This window comes from Uloborus diversus, chromosome 3 (assembly GCF_026930045.1).
Source record: "Uloborus diversus isolate 005 chromosome 3, Udiv.v.3.1, whole genome shotgun sequence".
Taxonomy (NCBI): domain Eukaryota; kingdom Metazoa; phylum Arthropoda; class Arachnida; order Araneae; family Uloboridae; genus Uloborus; species Uloborus diversus.
In genome coordinates, this window is record NC_072733.1 from 99544913 (window position 1) to 99565764 (window position 20852).

A 20852-nucleotide genomic window follows, 5' to 3' on the forward strand; every position below is an offset into this window, starting at 1 on the left:
ACTGCAAATCTTTAGTGTATGAAACATATCCAAGAAGTTTAAGCAAACCTTCCCAATGAGAAAAACAAGGGTTATTTTGGAACTGGCTAAAGATGTTCACTGCATAACTTATATAAGGCCTTGTTCTATTAGCCAAAAATGACAAGCAACTTAACAAATTTCTATATGGGATATTTGCTGTATCTTTTATCTCTTGGTCATTACTAGGACAGTTGGATTTGGAATATACAACACCTTTCCTTATATGTAAGGAAGAAATGGGGTATTTGAAATCTTTAAATTTTTCACATATTTCATGAATATAAGTTTTTTGATGTAATACTAGACAGTCTTCTTTAGTTTCAAATTCTATACCTAATAAATTTTTAGTATTCCCTAAAACTTTTTGTATAAGTTTGTTACTTTTTCCAAACAACACCATATCATCTACATATACTAATAATACAATTTTTGATTTAAAAACATATACACAGTTACACCATTGTAATTTAATGAAACCCAATGACAATAAAACACTCAATTAGAACCATTGTCTTCAACTCTGGTGGAGACCATAAATTGCCCTATTCAGTTTACATACTAAATGTTCTTACCTTTTTCCTGAAAACCTGGTGGTTGAGACATATAAATATCTTCGTTAATAGGTGCATATAAATATGCACTTTTCACGTTACACTGTATATTTTGCCATTTCAAGTTAACTACTAATAATGAAAAGAATAAACGTATTATACTGAAATTGACTACCGGGCTAAAAGTTTCATCATATCATTGACCTTTTATCTGCTTAAAACCTTGAGCAACAACCCAAGTAGCATTGAATCTTGGCGCAATATTGTACTTGGTTGGCTGAATGTTGGCGTACGATTTACACCCAATATTGGTTGAAGCTCGTAGGGGATACATTTTAACAATATCGGCCAATATTGCTATTGCAATCTTGAGCCATTATTGCATGCCGATCTAATGCCAATATTGGCGTTACGTTGGCTAAATAGTGGCTCACAATATTGGCTGAAGCACGGAGGGGATACATTTTGACAATATTGGCCAATATTGCAATCACACTCTTGAGCCATTATTGCATGCCGATTTTAAACCAATATTGGTTAAATAGTGGCTTCCATTATTGTTATTGTTATTATACACTGCTGTCTACATAAAATGCGACATCAAGAAGGTGCAGTCAGAATGATACAAAATTTTACACTTGATGGCAACATGGATTACAAAATGAAAATAAAATGAACATTTATTACTGGAAAAATCCCAAATGAATGGAGGTTTAAGTACCCTGTTGAATCAACTCTAGCACTACTAATTCAATCAAACTCATAGATTGTTCAATTTACCGTCAAGTCATTCCAGATATGCTCAATTTGTGACAAATCATGACATCACGCAGGTCAGAAAAGATGATAATGTGGGAGAGGAACCCCCCCCCCCCTTGCTGTGTGTGACGGTGCATTGCCCTACTGAACACGAGTCTCAACACATGACAAAAATATACCATTAGGTTGTGATAGTGCAGCGAATCAATGTTAGAGGTAATCCTGTTCCACACACAATATAGCACCCCATAGCATCACTACAGCTGTCGATGTGGTGTGCTCCTAAAAAGCAGGCTTTATTAGGGTCGCATACACTTGGAGTAGGTTCGAGTTCAAATCGATTTGTTAGCAACCGAATGGTTCCTGATTGCTCTCATAGCGATGAATCCAGATCGAATTTAGCAAAAATAACATTTTTGTAAGGTTATGGAGAACACGTTGTGAACTACCAAATAATGCATTTGCTTTTCAGCGGCATACCCCACCCACAGCTGGGATGCCTTTATGGGTTGCAATCATGTACAAAACATAGTCACTTCTAATATTGATCCACAGCACTATGACAGGTCACCCTGCGGTCCCCATGACACCAAACTGCGTTAATATCATTATTCGGTCACATGTGTTGGCACTCATGGCAGGGCTCCCAGGAAGACACTGCTTGATCACACACAGCAAGGGTGTGATCAAGATTCCAAGGGTGTGAGGGGATTTCCACTTTCTATGTCCAGTGCGTCACCCTGCTTTGTCACAAATTGAGCATATCTGGGATCACTTGAGATGATAAATTGCGTAGGCTATGAGCTTGATGGAATTAGGTGCACATTTCTAGTACCTGTGTAGTAGGATATCCTACAAGACTGATATGCTTCAATGTTTGACAGTATTACCTCGCACATTCACGCAATAGGTAGCTCGACAGGAGACTTAAACCTCCATTTATTTGGGATTTTTCCAGTAATAAATAATCACTTTGTTTTCATTTTGTAATCACTTTCTGATAGTAAGGTTGCCATCACGTGTATAAAATTTCATTTCACTCTGACTACTATCCTTCTTGGTGTTGCATTTCGTGTGGCCAGCAGTGTAGGTAGCTGTTACAGTTTAACCAGGACTGAAATTGTTAGGATTCCAACAATTTCAACGAAAAGGGAGAAGGAATTAAAAGTTGCTTTCCTGGAAGCTTCGACCACGTAAACACTGAAGATGACTGCCGCAGATGCAGTTGAAACGTTTGTGGTAACAACACTCAGACCACAGCAGAACAGCCCAGAATCTCACAACATCATCAATTTAATTCATATTAAAAGTGCCTAGTTATTAAATGTTGGTCAGAAAAAAAAGAGAATTTCTTATGACTGTGCACCAATTAATGTATATTTTATTTTTGAATCATATAACTGTAAAAGTAGCTAACAGAAGAAAAATGAAACAGTCAATGCTAACTCCATAAAAATTGATGAAAATGTAAACTGAAATATAATAAAAAGAAAACTTAATTTTAATTCTACATATTGTAATAATAACATAAGAAAATAAAGAGTGATTTGAGGAAGCATTTACTATTTTAAAGACTTTAATTTGTGCTAATTGAAAATATCGGATATTTCCGAATTCTGCTCAAAACTTACTAACATTGCTAAATATTAGTTACAAAAGTTCCTGAGCAGAATTCAGATTAGAGTTAATTCTCCCTCGACGAACAAATAGAAAATTTGTACACATTTGGTTTCATTGCAATTCTACGGTTGCACAGAAAGTAAATGTAATTGAAGTACAGTGCAAAAGTTGCTCAAAATCTTTGCTTGATCATTTTCATTGTCATTCAAATTAATAATAAACTTTTAAATTTGAAATAACTGATTAGTAAAGTTATTTTGCAATATTGAACAATTAATGGTAGGAATTTTTATTCCTATTTAAAAAAATTAAATATGAACTTCATTTTTAAGTACCTTTTTCTTTGACCCGGATAGTTCAGAAATAGCAATTTAATTTTGCAAGAATTAACTCCTTCAGTAAAATGTTTTACCATGTTTATGTAAATAAAGTAAGTAGATCTTTAAAATTTCTTTATCAAATACTCCAGCATATGTCTAATATTTTCACATAAACAAAAAATATTCAATAATGAACTAACAATTATTGTCAAAGAAAAATAATAAGATCTATTTCACAAAATTGGCATTCATTATAATAAATGTGGAAACAAACTACACTCAAACCTAGTTTTGTGTGGTGGATAGGGACCGCATAGAAAAATTCACTCAAAACTTCACTATTAGCAACAAAAAAATGCTTTCATAACACAGTCTCACTTGAAAATAACCCAAAACTTACGAAACAACTGTAGGAATTTCTTCTTTAAACAAATTCAAGACACTTTTCACTCCAGAGTTCCCCGTACGTACCACTTTTTGTGGCTTAACCAGTTAGATGGAACCCTGAAGACAGCTCTGCTTTTGCAACTACTTTGAATCTCGCCAACCATTTAAATCCGCTTTTAAAATATACATCAGAGAACGATTCATCACTTAAAAATACTACCGAGCACTTGTTTTATAGACAAAATAGTCAATTGAGTCACAATTTGATTGAAATTTTCATGTACCACAAAGAAAAAGGATCGCACACAAACAGGTTTGAGTGTACTGCAAACAAAGTTGTTAAGTTTTCATTTTTTAAAATGGATGTAATGTAGGTGACAATGAACACTGAATAATCTGAAAATCATTTATTATTGATGCAAATATAGGTTGCACTTATTGCAGTGAAATTATGGACAAGCAGTCAGTCTAGTACATATGTTTGAAAACTAAAACACATAAAAAAAATACTTCCACTTACCATAATGAAAGGAAAATTTAAAAAGTTGAAAATGATTATTAAACCTTTTGCATTTTGGCTTAACTTCTGACATCACTTTTTAGCTCTGTATTGTCTTAGTTTTTATAAAAAATAAAAACATTTATTTTTATTTCTAAACAAATAAAAAATATTCCATACATAATGCAAAAGAACTTACGGCTTACTTTACATGTTTTTCCCCTCACCTTTAAATTTCCAAAATCTTCAACATTATTAAATTTTAATCTACTTTTAATAGACGAAAGAGTATGAACACTTATTTTTTTTGTGCAAAAGAGATGAAGTGAAACAATTTATAAGGTTGAAAAGGAACATTCACTAGAACAGTTTGTTACAGGCAACGGTATAAATAGAATTATTTGTAAAGCAAATGGACGGTGTTGGACGTAGAATTTGCACAACATTTATCAATAAAAGTTCAGATTTTCTAGATGACTGAGTCATTTTTTTTGCTCAATACTTATGCATGTAGAAACAATTAAAAAACCTACGAAATTTCTAGAAAAAAGTTCTAACTTGAAATATGAAAAACGTCATGGTGTTGAACGTTTATTCAAGAGATTCTTGACATGTCATTAGAAAATAAGGGTTTGGCACAAAAAAATTCAACACTGGTGTAAAATCATAGTTAATCAAAGCATCTAGGTTTTATTCGATTTCGGATACATTTCTTGAACTACTTTATCAGATAGAACTTCAATTATTTCCGTAACAATGGTTGACGCTAAATAGTTTACACTACCTTTACTGCCATTTAATCGTACATGCTCAGCTGAAAATAGACCATGGAACTTAATTCTCATTCCGTAATGAGCCAAAAGTCTTATGATCATCAAAACGCAAATCCGTGTAGAGAAATGAACTTGGTAGCATAAAACTAGTCCTTAAAATCTTCTTTCAGATTTTGCATTCAGACTTCTATAAGTTTACTAGATTATTGTCAATAAGTTTAGGTGTTATAGAGCACTGTGAAAAGGAATGCAGTTTTCCAGTAGAAATTTGAATTTTCACGGAAAGTTTGTCTCATGATACATTCTCACTTTAGAATCATGAAAATAAAACTCCTGGAATCTTTATATATTGATCCAGTGTTTTCAAAGTCAAATATGATCCAGAATTTACTCCAGTTTCAAATGTTAGTTCAGAATTCTCAATGTTTGACGTAATTTAGAATGTCACTGTTCGATTATGATTTCGAGTTTTGAAAACACAATGTCGATCCAAAATTTTCACTGCTTCACATCGTTTCAGCAATTTCTTCAATGTTGGATATCTATCCAGAATTTTATTCAGTATTTAATATTTCTTCAAAAAATTTTTTGCCTTATTTCATTACTTTTATTTTGGAAGACAAAGTTCATCACTGCAAAAGAAAGCTTTCTCATTGAGTTGCTCCAATAACGCTTTTCTCTTTCGCTTTTTAAAATTTTAGAGTGGATTAGACATAGTTAAAAAAATTCACTGATGAAAATGATAAAATATCATTTAAGAAATGAAGGCAACAATAAAATTTTGAGGAAAATATCTCCGATATTCGGACAAAAGCATTTACCATGTGCAGCGGCGAAGAAGAGCAACAAAACTACAACATGTGCAGAGCAGACAAAGTTGAAGTTTCTTTTTCGCTGGGTTTTAAAAAAATACAAAAGCGTTTAAAGTAAACTCAAATAGCTCCAATTTTTGAGGACTCTCTCTACGTTCAAAATTTGTCTTAGCTTTACAACAGTTTGTGGAGTTTCAGGTAATCTGACTCAGTGTTTAATTGCTCACTTAGGAAAATGAATCATTTTTCAGATTTGTTTCAAAATCGGTTGAACATCAAAGAGCCATCTTTCGCCCAATATTGGCTTTCCATAATTCGACCAATTTTTCGCCAATATTGTCTCACAGCCTAAATACAATAATGGTAATATAATATAATGGTAAAAATATACTAAATACAATATTGTTAAACCAATATTGGGACAAGATTGTGTGCCAATCTAAGTACAATATTGTTAATGCAATAAGACGCCAATATTGGCACAAGATTATCTTCCAATCTAAGAACAATATTGTTAATACAATGGGAAGCCAATATTGGCTTAATATTGCAAAAATCGTGCCAATATTGGCCAAGACATTGGAAACGTTAACAATCTCACGCCAATATTGAGCCAAGATAAAATGCTACTTGGGAAGTCGTTTGTAGTGTACCCCCCACCCCCCCACTACAAACACAGGAAAAAAAAAGTTTTAATATTCTACATAAAGATGAAATTCATACAATTATCAGAAACAACTACATTTGTGTTATCATAAAATTAAGTGGGCACGGCAATATACAAAAGACAACTAAATGCTTTTCACAACTTGCTTCAGACGCATATGTGCAGACCGCCGAGAGGTCAAGGGGTAAAAGTGAAGGGGTAATTGAAATTGATGGCCCCTTAATTACAACCTATCTTAAACACAGGGAAAGGTAATTGGTTTCAGTTTCTTCGTTTAAGAAAAAGTCACTACTAGGTTTAAGTAAGTATTGACAACATGAACCCAAACCTGGGTACAGTATTCAGCAGATGATCTGGGGTGGGAAAGTGGGGGCTTCAAATTTTCAAGTTTGTAATCTTAAAAATGCATTTTTGCTTCATATTCTTCAAAAACTTGAAATTTCAGTTGTTTGGGTGTCGCCCCCAGGTAAGTGATACCCTGGGCGCCCCCCCTCCCGGTAGCGACGCTACTGATTAATGCTACATATTCAGGGGTCAATTCAGATGCAAATCGGGTCCACTTTGAAGTCCCTTCAAAGAATTTAATCTAAAAATTAGATTTAATACAAAATTTTGTTTGTAAAAACAGTTCTTTCATCACTTTTAAGTGTAATTAATTTGTCTGAGAGCAAAATATCAGTAGAAAGGAAAAGACATTCAGCTCCAAGGACTTCAATGGAAATCCATTGAAGTCCTTTTCCCCCAAAGGGATTTCAGATTACATTTGTGATAGCTAAACATGCTCAAAATGGAATGACAGGTTTTTTTTTCACAACATTTTTTAAAGAAAAATGCCCAAAAACTTCTTTTTTCGTGCTGGTACAATGGCCTGGGACCTGTGGACCAACTAATTTTGAACACTGAGATTTATGAATGAGTTTTATTTTCATAATAAAAAACATTTAAGTAATGTATTTTATGCAGGTGAACACATAATTTTCCTTAACAGAGAAATGTGTTTTCATTTTCTTTCCAGGGAAGAATAGCATGTGCAAACGTTTTAAGTGACTTATATGCTATGGGAGTTACTGAATGTGATAATATGTTAATGCTTTTGTGCATCAGCAATAAAATGACTGACAAAGAACGGGACATTGTTGTTCCCATCTTGATGAGAGGTTTCAAGGTATGTACTCTTAAAATTAATATTTGAAACCATTTGCAATTCAAAAACTAAAAACAGTTATGTTTAATGATGCTTTTTCTTTAAATGGTACGTATGAATTGTGCCAAATGTACTTAGTAGACTGAATAGATTCATCTAGCCATCTTCATAAATTTAATTATCTGTACCTCAGCGAACCAAGGTTTAAGCTAAGGTCAAAAGTTTTTCAGTGAAATAGCTAAAATTGGGGAAAAAGAGCTTTTTCAAAATGCTAAAATGTCCAAGGTAAATAAAAACATTCATATATAACTCTTTAAATGCATCAATGTGTTTCATCTTTAGCTAAAAACTATCAAAATTTAACCATCACATCTTAAAAGAAATAAATACAAAGTAACTGATTTTGAAGGGGGAAAAATAGAATAGGGAAGTTGCAACCTATTAAATGTTCATATTTTGGCTATTGGATGTTTTTAATTGACCCTCAAAGCTAAAAAATTCACCATCGCCAAATTTTAAAACACCGTGGTTGATTTTTAATGAGTTTTTAAAAATCCACACGCAAAAGTGCGCGCTTCTGAAACGTCACGAGCCTACGTCACAGGGCGCGAATGGGCAGCCTTCAGCCAAAGATCCCTTGTTTCCGCTAGGAACATTTTGAGCGCGCTGATATTTTTATTTTTTAGAAATTCAATAATCCTTTTGAACACACTATGGAGACCGGATTCGTTAAAGCACAATCTAAATAATCATCCTCATGTAACATCAATGATGATATTCAAATATTTCCGAGAGGATGAGAGGTTTAATGTTCGAGAAACGCGAGGAGTTAAATGCGAGGAGATAAGCCTTTTACGTTTCGTCTTCGAAGTTGAATGCGTGACCTTCGGCTTCTCCCCTATCGGAAAGAGGGCATGACGTCACTTCCTATGCCATTTGGCGTCACAAGTGCTTCAACTTTAAAAATCAATTTCAAAAAAACTACTTATCGTATCGCAAAAATTTTTTCACCTATGATGTTCATACAGGTTACTCTACCATATAAAAATAAAATTGAAAATCGAAAACTTCCCTATTGTACTTTCCATTGTGTGAATACAACTTCGATTTTAAAAATGAAACAAGTCCCCTCCCCAAGTAGTAAATTTATTGTGGCCCATTGAGACAAGTATTGTTGAACTTATAGTAATAATTTAAAAGATTTTAAAAAGATGGAGTTGAAGTTGAACATTGCCATGCTTTTTCTCTCTCTTAGATTGTTTTTATTATTATTTTTTTTTATCCAAGCAAAAAAGCGAAAGCGCTGCTTCATTTTTGTGTTTTAAATAATATTTTCCCATGGTTGCGAAAAGTGCAACCTAGCGGAAACAGTGCAATGGGATTAACGGAGACCTTCTGTCTGAATTCAAATTTGTTGGCATATTTGAAATAAAGTACCATAGTTCGAGAACTAAAAACAGGCTTGTAAAGCTGACTAAAATCTGATAACATGTGATCTAACCAGGGCCAGATTTCGACTTAACGGTGCTCAAAGCTGTGCGCCGTGCAGAAAAAAAAAATCCCTGTGCACCAAGAAAGACTTGTGCTAAATAAACGAAATTTGGTAGCCATATTTATATATCTGAAAGAAGACATCAATTGAAATTTCACGCATGAGCATGGCGATAACAGTAGTTTTAAATTAGGGTTGCTTTAAATGTGTGCTGTAAAGTTTGTGAGCATTATTTTTCTGCAAAATTCGACGTATTGAGTAGCAGTTAGACAAGAATCGTAGGGGTAGGAGTTGTCCTAAAATTCCTAACATTTAAAATTTTGTCCTAAAATTTTGATTTTTGTCCCAAGATTCCTAAAATTTTCATACTTAACTCCCTATTTGTGCAGAAAAGTGAAATTCAACCTAAAAATGAAACTTTTCATCGTGATATGCCCATATTTTAAGACAAAATAAACTTTGTAGAGCCTAAGAAATTTTTCTAAAACAGAGAAAAACCTATGCTGCTTCTGGGGTTTTTTTTTTCTGGAGAAGGAGGGGGGGGGGGATACACATTTAACCAAAACAGATGCTAAATATAAAGCTCTTTGTTTTGTCGATACTTTGTAACTCTTGCAGTCATTCCTTTTCTGAAAAAAAAAATAAAAAACCCAACTATAAACACTTGTTAAATAACGAATAAATACCTTTGTACTGAAAATTAAAATAATCAATTATCCAACGTATTGAAGCACAAAACATGCAAATTATTGCAGACACGTGTTTCGGTGTTACAAGGAACACCTTTTTCAGAGCAAAAAAATATATTTAGAGCCAAATTTAAATGGGTTGTCCTCAGGTGGGAAGTAATATTTATTTTTATATCTTTTGTTGTGAGCATAAGCTTGTACTTCTAGTATCAAGAGTCAGTTTGCTTTGTATTTGTATTCAGTGGAGTTGGATTATTTCTTGTACATACACCCAAATCTCTTCTTTTTGTGTGTGCGGTATATGAACATTATTTATAAAACGAGTACTGTGTAGTATCTTCAAGTGATGACAGGGCATCCCGATGGGAAGTCACTGTGACCTCCCAAAAATTTCCTAATTCAGGGAATTTTTCGGCAGTTGGCAAAATTATCGTCACTTGGTTTATTTTGATTTCGTTTAAATATAAACTTTTGGATTAATTTCTACATGAGACTTTTTTTATGCGGTTCCTATCCACCGCATAAAATTTTTATTTAAGCTGTGTTGCAAAAGCAACTTTTTATAGCTACTCGTGAAGCTTCAAACAGTTTTTTTTTTAAATTTTTTTATGCAATTGTTAAACGGCGCATAAAACAGGTTTGGGTGTTTAATTTTTAAGTTCAGTTACTAACTTTTTGCTTTAAAAATGTGAATAGTAATTTGTTTTATTAAAATGGTATAGAAAAGGAAATTCTCATCATTGTGGCTAAAAAAGAAGACAAACAGATGCAAAATCAGCACATAGTGCCATGCAGAATAGGATGAATTTGAAACATTTTATTCTGTTTGTACATTATAATGTACAAACAGATAAGATAATTATCTTTCCAATATTGAGAATCAAGGATTTTTACATGTGGGTCATTCCATGCGAAATGAGCAAATCAGCTGTGGCTGACATGTCACAGATTTCAATGAAAATTTTTATTTAGGTAAACCATCCATATCTATGAGGGAATGCGAAGCATGGAAGTTTAAAAACTATGTTGCTTTGCCATTGAAATTAGAAGTTGATGCTTACGCTAAGCCTAAATTTTCAGAGTTCATGCAGCCAGTTTGTGACTCAATAACTCCATAAGTTATATACGTACACTTTAAAAATAAATATTTCCACATTCTATAACAAATCTCTATTGGGTAAGAGCAAAGTAAAATTTACTCTGATCTTTTTTTTGAATCTGAGATATTAACAAAGATTGAAATTTTGCCAATTTACTTCAGTTTTCAAATCACTTTTAACTCTTTTAAGGACAAAATAACAGTAAAAATGATTCAGATTAAAAAACTATCTATAACTATCTGCTCGAATTTAGTAATTGTTTATGAATTTCTTAAAAACGAAATCATACTTTAAAAAATCAAAAATTTCCGAAAATTTCATTTTTTCTTCTATTTTGGGGCCGTGGTAGCCTGATCGGTAGGGCATTGGACTCGGGGCCGGAGGGGCTCGGGTTCGATCCCCGCTGGTGGAAGACCCACCGTCGTCATTAAAGGGGACTGGGCGACGTTAAATATGCTCGTGGTCTCAATGTCCTCCAAGTGAAACGATACCTCTGGGGGTGCTAGTACCAGGTAGCTATTAGCTCTTGGACTAGTTCTAAATTCTCATTAACTGTCCGATCCGGTGATGGTGCTGCCATCTATCAGTATATAAAATAATGGAGGCAAGGCACATAGTATGCAGATCCCTCGACATAATACAGTTGTAGTCAGTTGTGACTCTTGAATAGAAATAGAATAGAAATTCTTCTATTTTAGATGTTTTTTTTTTTTTTTTTTTTTGAAGATGAGAGAATGCTCTAAATTTACTCAATTTTTTTTCAATTAACATATTGAAGTGTCTCTTAGATGCTACTAAATTTTAATCATTGGAATCAGCGTATTTTTGTTACTAGAATAACTTGAACTAAGGTAAAATTTCATTATTTAATTCTTTTTATTGTAAGTTTAGCAAAACTAACCATTTCTTTCATGTTTCATTTTCTCAAAAGCATGTTTATGAAGTACTTGCTAAAATGTTTCCTTAATTATTGTGTTGAATTTTCCTCTCTATTTGTGATATAGGAAAAAAATAGCTCTTAAAGAACATACTGAGTTTAGAGATACGGGCAGAGGACCATGTCGTCTAATTCACAATAGCATTTGAGATTGGGCTGTGAGTTTGAGGAAATTTATTTTATCCATGAATTTGTTTTATCCAACCCATGCTTATTTGACGAAATACACACATTTATTTCAACCGTCCTGCAGCAACGTTCTTTGAAACAAAAGGATTTCTTTGGTAGCGAAACTCGTCTCTATTTTAGCTATAGCTTTTCCTTCCAAAATAAAAATTCTCAGTTAAACAACATTTGCCACAATGAATCTAATTTTCAATGTAAATCAGCTGGCTTTTCTTTCTACTATCAAACTATTATCCGTCAGAACAAGTATGCATATGACATATAATAATCCACTTATAACTACAAGATATTTTCTTCTTCTGCAATTGCAAATAGCTTTTTTTTTTGTCTCATCAGTAAAACTTATCCATCTTGAAAGTTAGGTTCCATAACAATTTATTGAAGCACCCATAGCTGTCTTGGAGATATGCAATTATCATAATTTCATCTCAATTAACAATTGGAACACCTAAACTCGTCTAACATTTATTTCAGTCATCAGTGAAATGAGTTGAGATAAAAGTAAGTGTTTCTACTGTATGTGCTCCTCTCACATAAAATTGAGCCTGTGAAAAATCAATCATAAAACTGCGTTTATTTTTTATGTATGCTTAAGACAGAGAGAGAAGAAAATATATTTCTATAAATTACACATTTTATTAACGTTCAATTCTAATACAGGAAATTATTATAGCTTAACACAATTTAAAGAGCACTAAGCTCGTATTCAGGTACAAACGAATAAACATAAACACTGACACAAACAGACCCCGAAGAGTTCCTACTTTTCCTACTTTTTCCTACTTTTTGCAGCTCCCTCCTTTTTTTCCTACTTTTTCCTTTTTTTTCCTACTTTTTTCTTCTTTAGCTCAGCGCTTCAAATTTTGCATTGATTCTTATTTTTATTATGCCGCACGGAGAATTTTTTTTCATGTTTCGATCTGGAAAAGAAAAATAAACAAGCAGATAGCATTTCATTGGCTGATTATTCATGGCGCCTGATCAAAGAGGGGGGGGAGGGGAAGAAGGAGACCTATGCGGACATCTGATGCCAGGCCAGGTGCTCCCTTCCCCCCTTACTTGAAATTTAATGAACAGTTTTTCTAGTTTAGTTTTCCAGTGTGGTGGTGAGGATTGGAAGAAAGAAGCTACGTGCCTTGGAAAACGTAAGTAACTTTTTTATTTGTTTCTTTGTTTTTGAAAACAATTTTATAATTTGTCATATATGGATTTCTCTGTTCTGTGCAAAAAGTTCGGAAAAAAAAATCATCAAACAAATGAAACGATATCTATTTTTATTGTTTGGGCTGTCCGGGACACAAAACTCGTCGAATTTTGCGATTTTGTTTTTATCATTTGAAATTTTTTCCCTTTTTTCTGCTTAAAAGGATGTTTCAATCTTGTTTCTATCTTAACTTGAATGAAAGATATACCTATTTTTGTTGCATACCATTTAACTACTATTATTAACTTTAAAACTTTTAACCCGTTTTTCTCCATGATGCAATTTTTCTCGATTTTTTGCGTCCAAACTCTTATAAGTCAAGAACTCATAAAGACAAAGTAATTAAATTTCGTGCATATCTTTTCAAACAGTTAACTTTAATTTTTTTTCGGCAAATTTTAAAAAAAATCGAGCAATGTGATTTTAAAAACAAAAAAAAAAGTATCTTTGAATTCTTCGATTTTTTTTCGAATATTTTCTATTTTTTATTGAATAAATATTTTTTGAATCGCCAAATAAAAATTAAAACTTGTATATATGTGCATTAGTTTTTGAAAAAAATTAAAAATTGACATTTTAAAGCAACACCATTTTTTTAAAAAATGACAAATGAAATTTAAATAAAATAATTTATTTAAAAGTATTTTTGTCATGCTTTTGCTTAATTAATAGATGGTGAATCAGTGCAAAAAATTTCAACTCTATACTGTTTATTTTATTTTATTTTCAAAATTTGTCTCAGACCCCCTTAATTAAATTGAAACAGGCCTGTCAAGTCGAATTTTCCTCACGAGGGGGGAGGGGGAGGGGTGGCAAAGGATGTGTACTCAATGCAAATTTTATCGGAAAACAACAAAAGCCACTGAAACCTATTTGGTATAGCATTAATTTTCCAAAGCCATGGAGGATGAAATTGACCCCACTGACCTCTATAAATGATGTGCCTGAAACATAAAGTTTATGTTATATGCTAGGAATACATTAGGAATACATAATATAAACCCTTTAGTTAACTTATTCCAACCCTTTATTTAATGATTTTATCATGTCCCATATTCAAGAACGAATTTAATTTCAATCGATTTATTTTAGCTCCACATTTTGAGATTCTTTCTTTCTCTCTTTTTTTAATTTAAACATCTGTTACTGTTTATGCGAGAATGCAATACAGCTGCTGATTACTTTTAACAAAAGCAAATTTAATATTCGCTTTTTGTATCATTAGTTGTGGTGGTTTATGATAACATGATCTGAAAGTTAGTATTTTCAAATGTTAAATGGGGCTCTCGAAAGAGATGTTTTCCTTTTTTCAAGACTAAACAAATCTTTAACAAGGATGACTTTAATTCTGTATAGCGCATCAAAATGAGAGTTTTTTTTTTTTGTTAGGAGGAGGATTACTTTTTATTCTTTTACACTTAAAAATTGTATTATTTTTTTGTTGAAAGGCGTCTTTCTTTTCTTTTTTTGAATTTTATTTTCATATTTTTGTAATTAGTACCTTGTATCAAATTCTACACATTATTAATTTTCGCAGATATTTTTCTGCACCCGACAGTTTTTTTTTCATACTAATTGCTAGATCATTTCTTTCGTTTGTTTTCGCAACTGTCTTTCAATCCACCACTTTAACACTTTAAAAATATTCCTAGTTTATTTTTGGGACCGTTTTAAAACTGTTGGAAGACGCTTTTTGCGCTGTTGTTGGGAGTGTAGGGCTCTAAATGACAGTTTATCGTCTCCCCCCCCCCCCCCGTGATCTCTATTTATTTTCATATATGTTTTTTTTTTTGATTGAATACAGTTTGCTTCTTTTTTGGATCGTTTTGTATTGTCATAAAGTGTTTAATATTTTTGTAAACAGTGTTTTCAAGTAAATTCTAAATTTTTCTGTGCTCGCACAGATATGCAATACGCTTCAGGTTATTTAATTTTTATAGGAGAGAAGTACTACAATACTTTATTTTTCAACTTAATCTATTTCTTCTCATTATTTTTCAAAACATTTTTTCCCCTTTTATTAATCGTTTCAAATCGTTAAAAGTGCCCTCTTCCCCTTAAATTTTGTCTCAACAAATTTCATTTAAATTAATTTTAAGTATTTTTTTCATTTCAAGTTATGTTTTATAGTTATTTATTTTTTCAGTTGTAGGTGAATTAAAAATACTTAAAAATTAATTACTTTCTCCATATTTTATATTTCAAGGGCTGTGAGAAAAGTATTCTATCTTACATTTCATTTCGTGTGAAAACCTGACGGACATGAATCGAGCGAACTCGCATGAGCCTAATTTGAATCTTTTTGCTCATGCCTGATTTTTCCCCTGTCTGTCAGTAATGTTAGTCGCTGGCAAACAAAGTTTGACTGATGTACAGTTGTAGGGCCCTATTCAGATTTTTTAATTTCAAGTAGAATGATGAAACGACCGGAGCAGTCTTACTCTGTGAATCGCCTCTTGAATTAGGCAGGGGTGCCCACCCCCTAAGGTCAAGGGCGCACCCCCCCCAGGTGGACACCCCTGAATTTGAGTATCAGCCAGACGTTGCAAGAGGTCATATCAGGAGTAGCATAATCTAAAAAAAAGTGCTATTTTAAAACAATATTTTAGCTCCCCAAGTTTTATTATAGCAGAAGATTGGAAATTCTTCAAGATCTTTAACGGATTCCTTATTTTAAAATAGCTATCTTTCCTCCTCTTCTTTTTTCTTCTGATGGATAATAAAAAAATAAGGTCCTTGACATTTTTATACAAAGTTTTTATTTTTTGAAATATGTTATTGATGTATTGATTGATTATTTTACAGGCATTTATGATCTGCAATGCCAGGCGGAAAAAGTAAATTCCGAGATGATTGGCTTGAAATGCATGATGGTAATGAAGATGCTATTGGAAGTTGGTGTGCTGAAGGAAAAACTAAAATGGATGCTCAGTGTTTTCTCTGCAAATGTCACTTTTCAATAGCAAACAGTGGTGTTTCACAGATTTTGGCTCATGCAGTAACCAAAAAACATAAAAGATTCCGGCAATTAATAAAAGGACAGCAAACTTTAATATCACCAAGCAATATTGTAGATGCAGCAAGTGCAAGCTCACCTGCTAATGCAAGTCTAACGAGTTTATCTGTTGCATTGACTAGTGATCAGTTAGTTACAAGAGCTGAGATCCTTTGGATACTAAAAGTTGCATACTCAGATTTCTCATTCGAGTCATGCAAAGACATTGCGCACCTTTTTGAATTGATGTTTGACAATAATCCTATTGCTAAAAAGATGAAGTTGAGTGACAGAAAAATTTCTTATGTTATTTCCCATGGTTTAGGACCATATTTTAATAATGAAAACATTTCTGATTTGAAAAGCTCTTTAGCTAACGGAGGATTTTTCACCCTATCTTTTGACGAAGCAACAACTTCTCAAATTAGGAAACAATTGGATATGCATTTCAGGTATTGGAGTCCAAAAAGCAATTCGGTTGTGTCCTCTTATTTTACATCATTATTTTTAGGCCATGCTGATGCTAACATAATTTGTAAAAGTATTTTAGATGCACTACAGGCTGAAAATTTAAACGTTAAGAAAATTTTGATGTTAGGTATGGATGGCCTAAACAAGAATTTATTGGTGGCAAAGAAACTAAATGATGAACTGTTTAAATTGAAATCCAACGAATTGGTAGACATTGGTACGTGTAGTTTGCACAAAGTTCACAATTGTTTTGCAAAAGCTTTGAGCGACCTCCCTTTAGATATCGATGAATTCTGTGTTGATTTGTTTTCTTTCTTTAAACATAGTGCAGCTCGTCGTGAAGATTTACAAAAGCTGCAAAGACTTTTGGAGTGTGAAGAGAAGTTTCTTCTCAGGCACGTTAGCTCTAGATGGCTTATTCTGGGTCCTGTCGCAGAAAGAGTATTGAGTGTTTACGAATCACTCAAAGAATATTTTATAGATTTCCTGCCGAAACAGAAAAGTGGTTTCAGTGCTCTCCAATGCAACTCTCGTTATAAGCGTATTATTAGCAATTTAAAAAAACCGGATACACTCGTATACATTCACTTTGTTGTTGCACTATCACAAAATTTACAAGTTTATTTATCATTGTTTCAAACTGAGGGACCTCTTGTTCATATATTGTATTATAAAATGAATGAACTGTTGCATAACATTCTGCTAATGTTTATAAAAGAGGATAAAGTCTGTAATCTAGAAGGTAAGCAATTTTTTGAAATTGATTTTGATGACTTTAGCAATTTTAAAGCTCTCAATAAGTTAGCTGTTGGCATAGGTACCAAAAAAGCTCTTTTATTACTGGACGAAAATCAATCCAAAAAAACAAAAATGGCATTACGCTCATGTTTAATCAAATTGGCCAAGTGTTTGAAAGATGCTCTTCCTTTAACAAATCATATACTCCAAGATTTACAAATTTTGCATCCCTTGATGAAAAATAAATCAGCCGATTCTATTCTAAGATTGTGCAACAACTTAAAGCCCTTAAATCTTGATGACAGAGAAATAGACAGAATATTTTTAGAATGGCAAGCTTATAGGGTGGATTCCGAAGTCACTGAAATATGTGAAAAATTCAACTCTGAAAATCAGTACCGCATTGATATATTCCGGAGCAAAATATTCAACTTAAAAGACATTTGTTCCAACAAACCAAGATATCCAAATCTTCCAATTTTGATCAAGAATTGTTTAATCTTTGCCCATGGAAATGCAGATGTAGAACGTGGCTTTTCCCTCAATAACAACATATTGACAAAGAAGAGGTTAAGTTTATCTGAATCTACTATTATAGGCCTCAGACGTATTAAAGATGCTGTGAAAAGATACGGAGACATTTTTTCGATTCCCATGACTGGGAAATTAATAAATTCTGTATCTAAGAGCTATTCAGCTTATGCTTCAGAAAAAGAAGCTCTTGCAAAAGCTTCCGAAGAAGTGAAAAGAAAGAGAGAAGTTGAGGAGAAAGAAAAAATAGAATGTGAACAAAGGAAAAAGAAGAAGATAGAAATTTCTGAACAGATAAAAAATCAAAGAGAGATCGTTGAATTTTTGCAGGAAGAGTTAAATTCAGCAAATAACTGTTTGTCTGAATACAATGATACATTTCAAAAAGCAGTACAAGAAAAAGATTTAACGAAGGCAAAAATTATTACAAAAGTTATTGCAACAACAACTACAAGTATTCAAAAAATAACTAAAGACTTGTCTGCCGCTCATGAGAAATTAAGCTCCCTGCAGAAAACAGGTTAAGAAATGTAATGTATTCGTATATTTAACTTTATCTTTTTTCTTCTGACAATAAAATTTATCTTTAATTTGATTGTTTCCCATGACTTGCATAATCATATGTTATATTTGTTTTTTATCTTGAATATTATTTGTATATTATGTTATTAACTTTATCTTTTCTTCTAGAAATGAAATTTACATTAAATTTGGTTCCTCTTGACGTGCATGTGTAATCATATCTTGTCCTATTTTTTCCTACTTTTTTAAGCGATTTTTTTCCTACTTTTCCTACTTTTTTATATTTTTGTTCCTTATTTCCTACTTTTTCCCCACAAAAAACCACTTCGGGGTCTGCACAAATATTGATACACACATATATATTATAGCCCCCCCCCCTCCCCGTTCCGTTTTTTTTCCAACTCGAAATTTGACATGGTGGACGCATTTGCAAAGCTCTGCGTAACTTCCTAAGCGTCCGTTGAATTTTCGTGATGAATTTCAAAACAATTAATATCAACGCATAGAGCAACATTTCATTTTTTGCATATGATGGTTGAGCGCCTTTGCACATTTTTTTAGAACAGACAATGCATCTTCGTCGATTTTTAATTGCTTGTGGCCAATGTCCTTCGTTAGAATTTCTTATGCAAATATTCTTCCTAAGTGGTGATTGAATGGACATATTACTGGTTGAAGGGCTTGTTGTAATGCTTGTTGAGATAGTTAGAAGTTGTCTGATGAGGTTCTTGCGAAATGTTTTGTGGGTGCTTTTCGGAAATTTTAATTTAAACAAATAATGACAATTAAGTACTGTTAGATCAAGGAGATGGAAAAATAACTTCTTAGTCCACTTCATTGTTCTTCTCCCAAAGGTATACGAATTGGCCATCCTATCACTTAAATCCACATATCCCATGTGCTGATTATAATCTTCTACAATTTCTGGTTTTTTATTATCTTTGCTAGTTTTCAAATCCGGACAATGTATGTTGCTGAGCATATAAACATCGCGTTTATCTTTCCAGCGTAATGCTGTAAGCCCTGTTGCATTATATTTTAATTTTACATCCCCCTGCTGCAGTTTACATTTGGATTTTGACAATTCTTTTGGGTAATATTTTCGATTTGATCGTATGGTTCCACAACTGTTAATTTTATAGTTGAAGAAAAGATCTGAGAAGAGCAATGGGGAAGAAAAAAAGTTGTCCATGTAAAGCTTGTGCCCTTTGTTCTTGAAATGCTCACACATATTTACTACCACATTGTGTGATGTTAAATTAGTGGTACTTCCTTGTGAGTTATCTTTACCAAGATAAACTTGCATATGACAAGTATAACCAGTTTTATCACAAAATTTAAAAATTTTTTTACCCCATCGCTTGTGCTTTTTTGGAATATATTGTTTGAAAATAACACGACCTTTGAATTTCACAATAACTTCATCAATGGACAGTTCTTCTGTGGGATCATACAGGCTTCTAAAATATAAATTTATATGATCAAATACTTCTCTAATTTTCCACAGTCTGTCGTAATTTGGATCGTTTCGGTCTGGCGAGTTTTCGTTGTTGGCAAAGTGTAAAAATTTAAGGATCTGTAAATACCTGCCTCGGGACATGCTTTTTCCGAAAATAGGCGTTTCAATCAGTTCGTCTTTCGACCAATATTCACAAATATCATCTTTATCAATATGACCCATTAAAAGGGTCAAAGCAATAAAACGTTTTAGTTCTTCAGTGGTACAAGGCTTCCATTCTAAAACATGTTTCCTTTTTCCTAAATGTACTGGCTGCAAAGTCTGAGAAGCATACCTGTTCGTCTCTTTACATAAAAATTCAACAAAGTCATTGGTAAAAATGAGATTGAAATAGTCTTTCTCTTCTTGTAGTTCCTCCACACTTACTTTCACGCCAACATGCGAAGTGAATTGGAATTTCATTGGAGAATCAGAGACTTTTGGGTTATCCCACTTTTCTAAGGCTCCAACTTCAAAAGAATTTTCTGGAAATTCCGGTGCGACGATAATATTTTCTTCATTTCCGTCAATTAGCTCAGATTGCATAAATGATTCATCCTCCTCCTCGCACTCTGACTCACTATCAGCATAGTTTTCATCGTCTAGTTCTTGCATCAACTTTTGTATTTCTTCATCTGTGAGTCCTTTCCGACGATACATTTTTATGAGCAATAAAATTAGTAATTACATTACAGGTTTAGATTTTCTGTAAGTATATTTGGTTCAGTTTTAAAATTGAAATCACTGAAATAACGCTTCTCATCTAACCTAAGGCTAACGACAACAAAATATTAAATATCAAACTATATTTGTGAGGTAGACCACTGGATTCAATAAATGCCAGATGTCCTTATCTATGCGCTAAAATGCGGAGGTAAATAGAGTTCAACTGAGACCAAAGCCATTGTAAATACAATGTAAAATACCTTAGATTCA

At 32.9% G+C, this 20852-nt stretch overlaps 1 protein-coding gene across 2 annotated transcripts in view; it reads left to right on the forward strand.

The window, feature by feature from the left end:
* The window catches only part of LOC129218272 (inactive selenide, water dikinase-like protein), a 257798-nt gene that overhangs the window by 83721 nt on the left and 153225 nt on the right, over positions 1-20852 (forward strand). Inside the window, exon 3 of one of the 2 annotated variants that reach the window (XM_054852500.1) lies at positions 7425-7574. The exons of the other annotated variant lie outside the window; for it this stretch is intronic. Coding sequence (XP_054708475.1) covers positions 7425-7574 — 150 coding nt within the window. The remainder of the gene's footprint in view (positions 1-7424; positions 7575-20852) is intronic. 2 annotated transcript variants of the gene reach the window in all.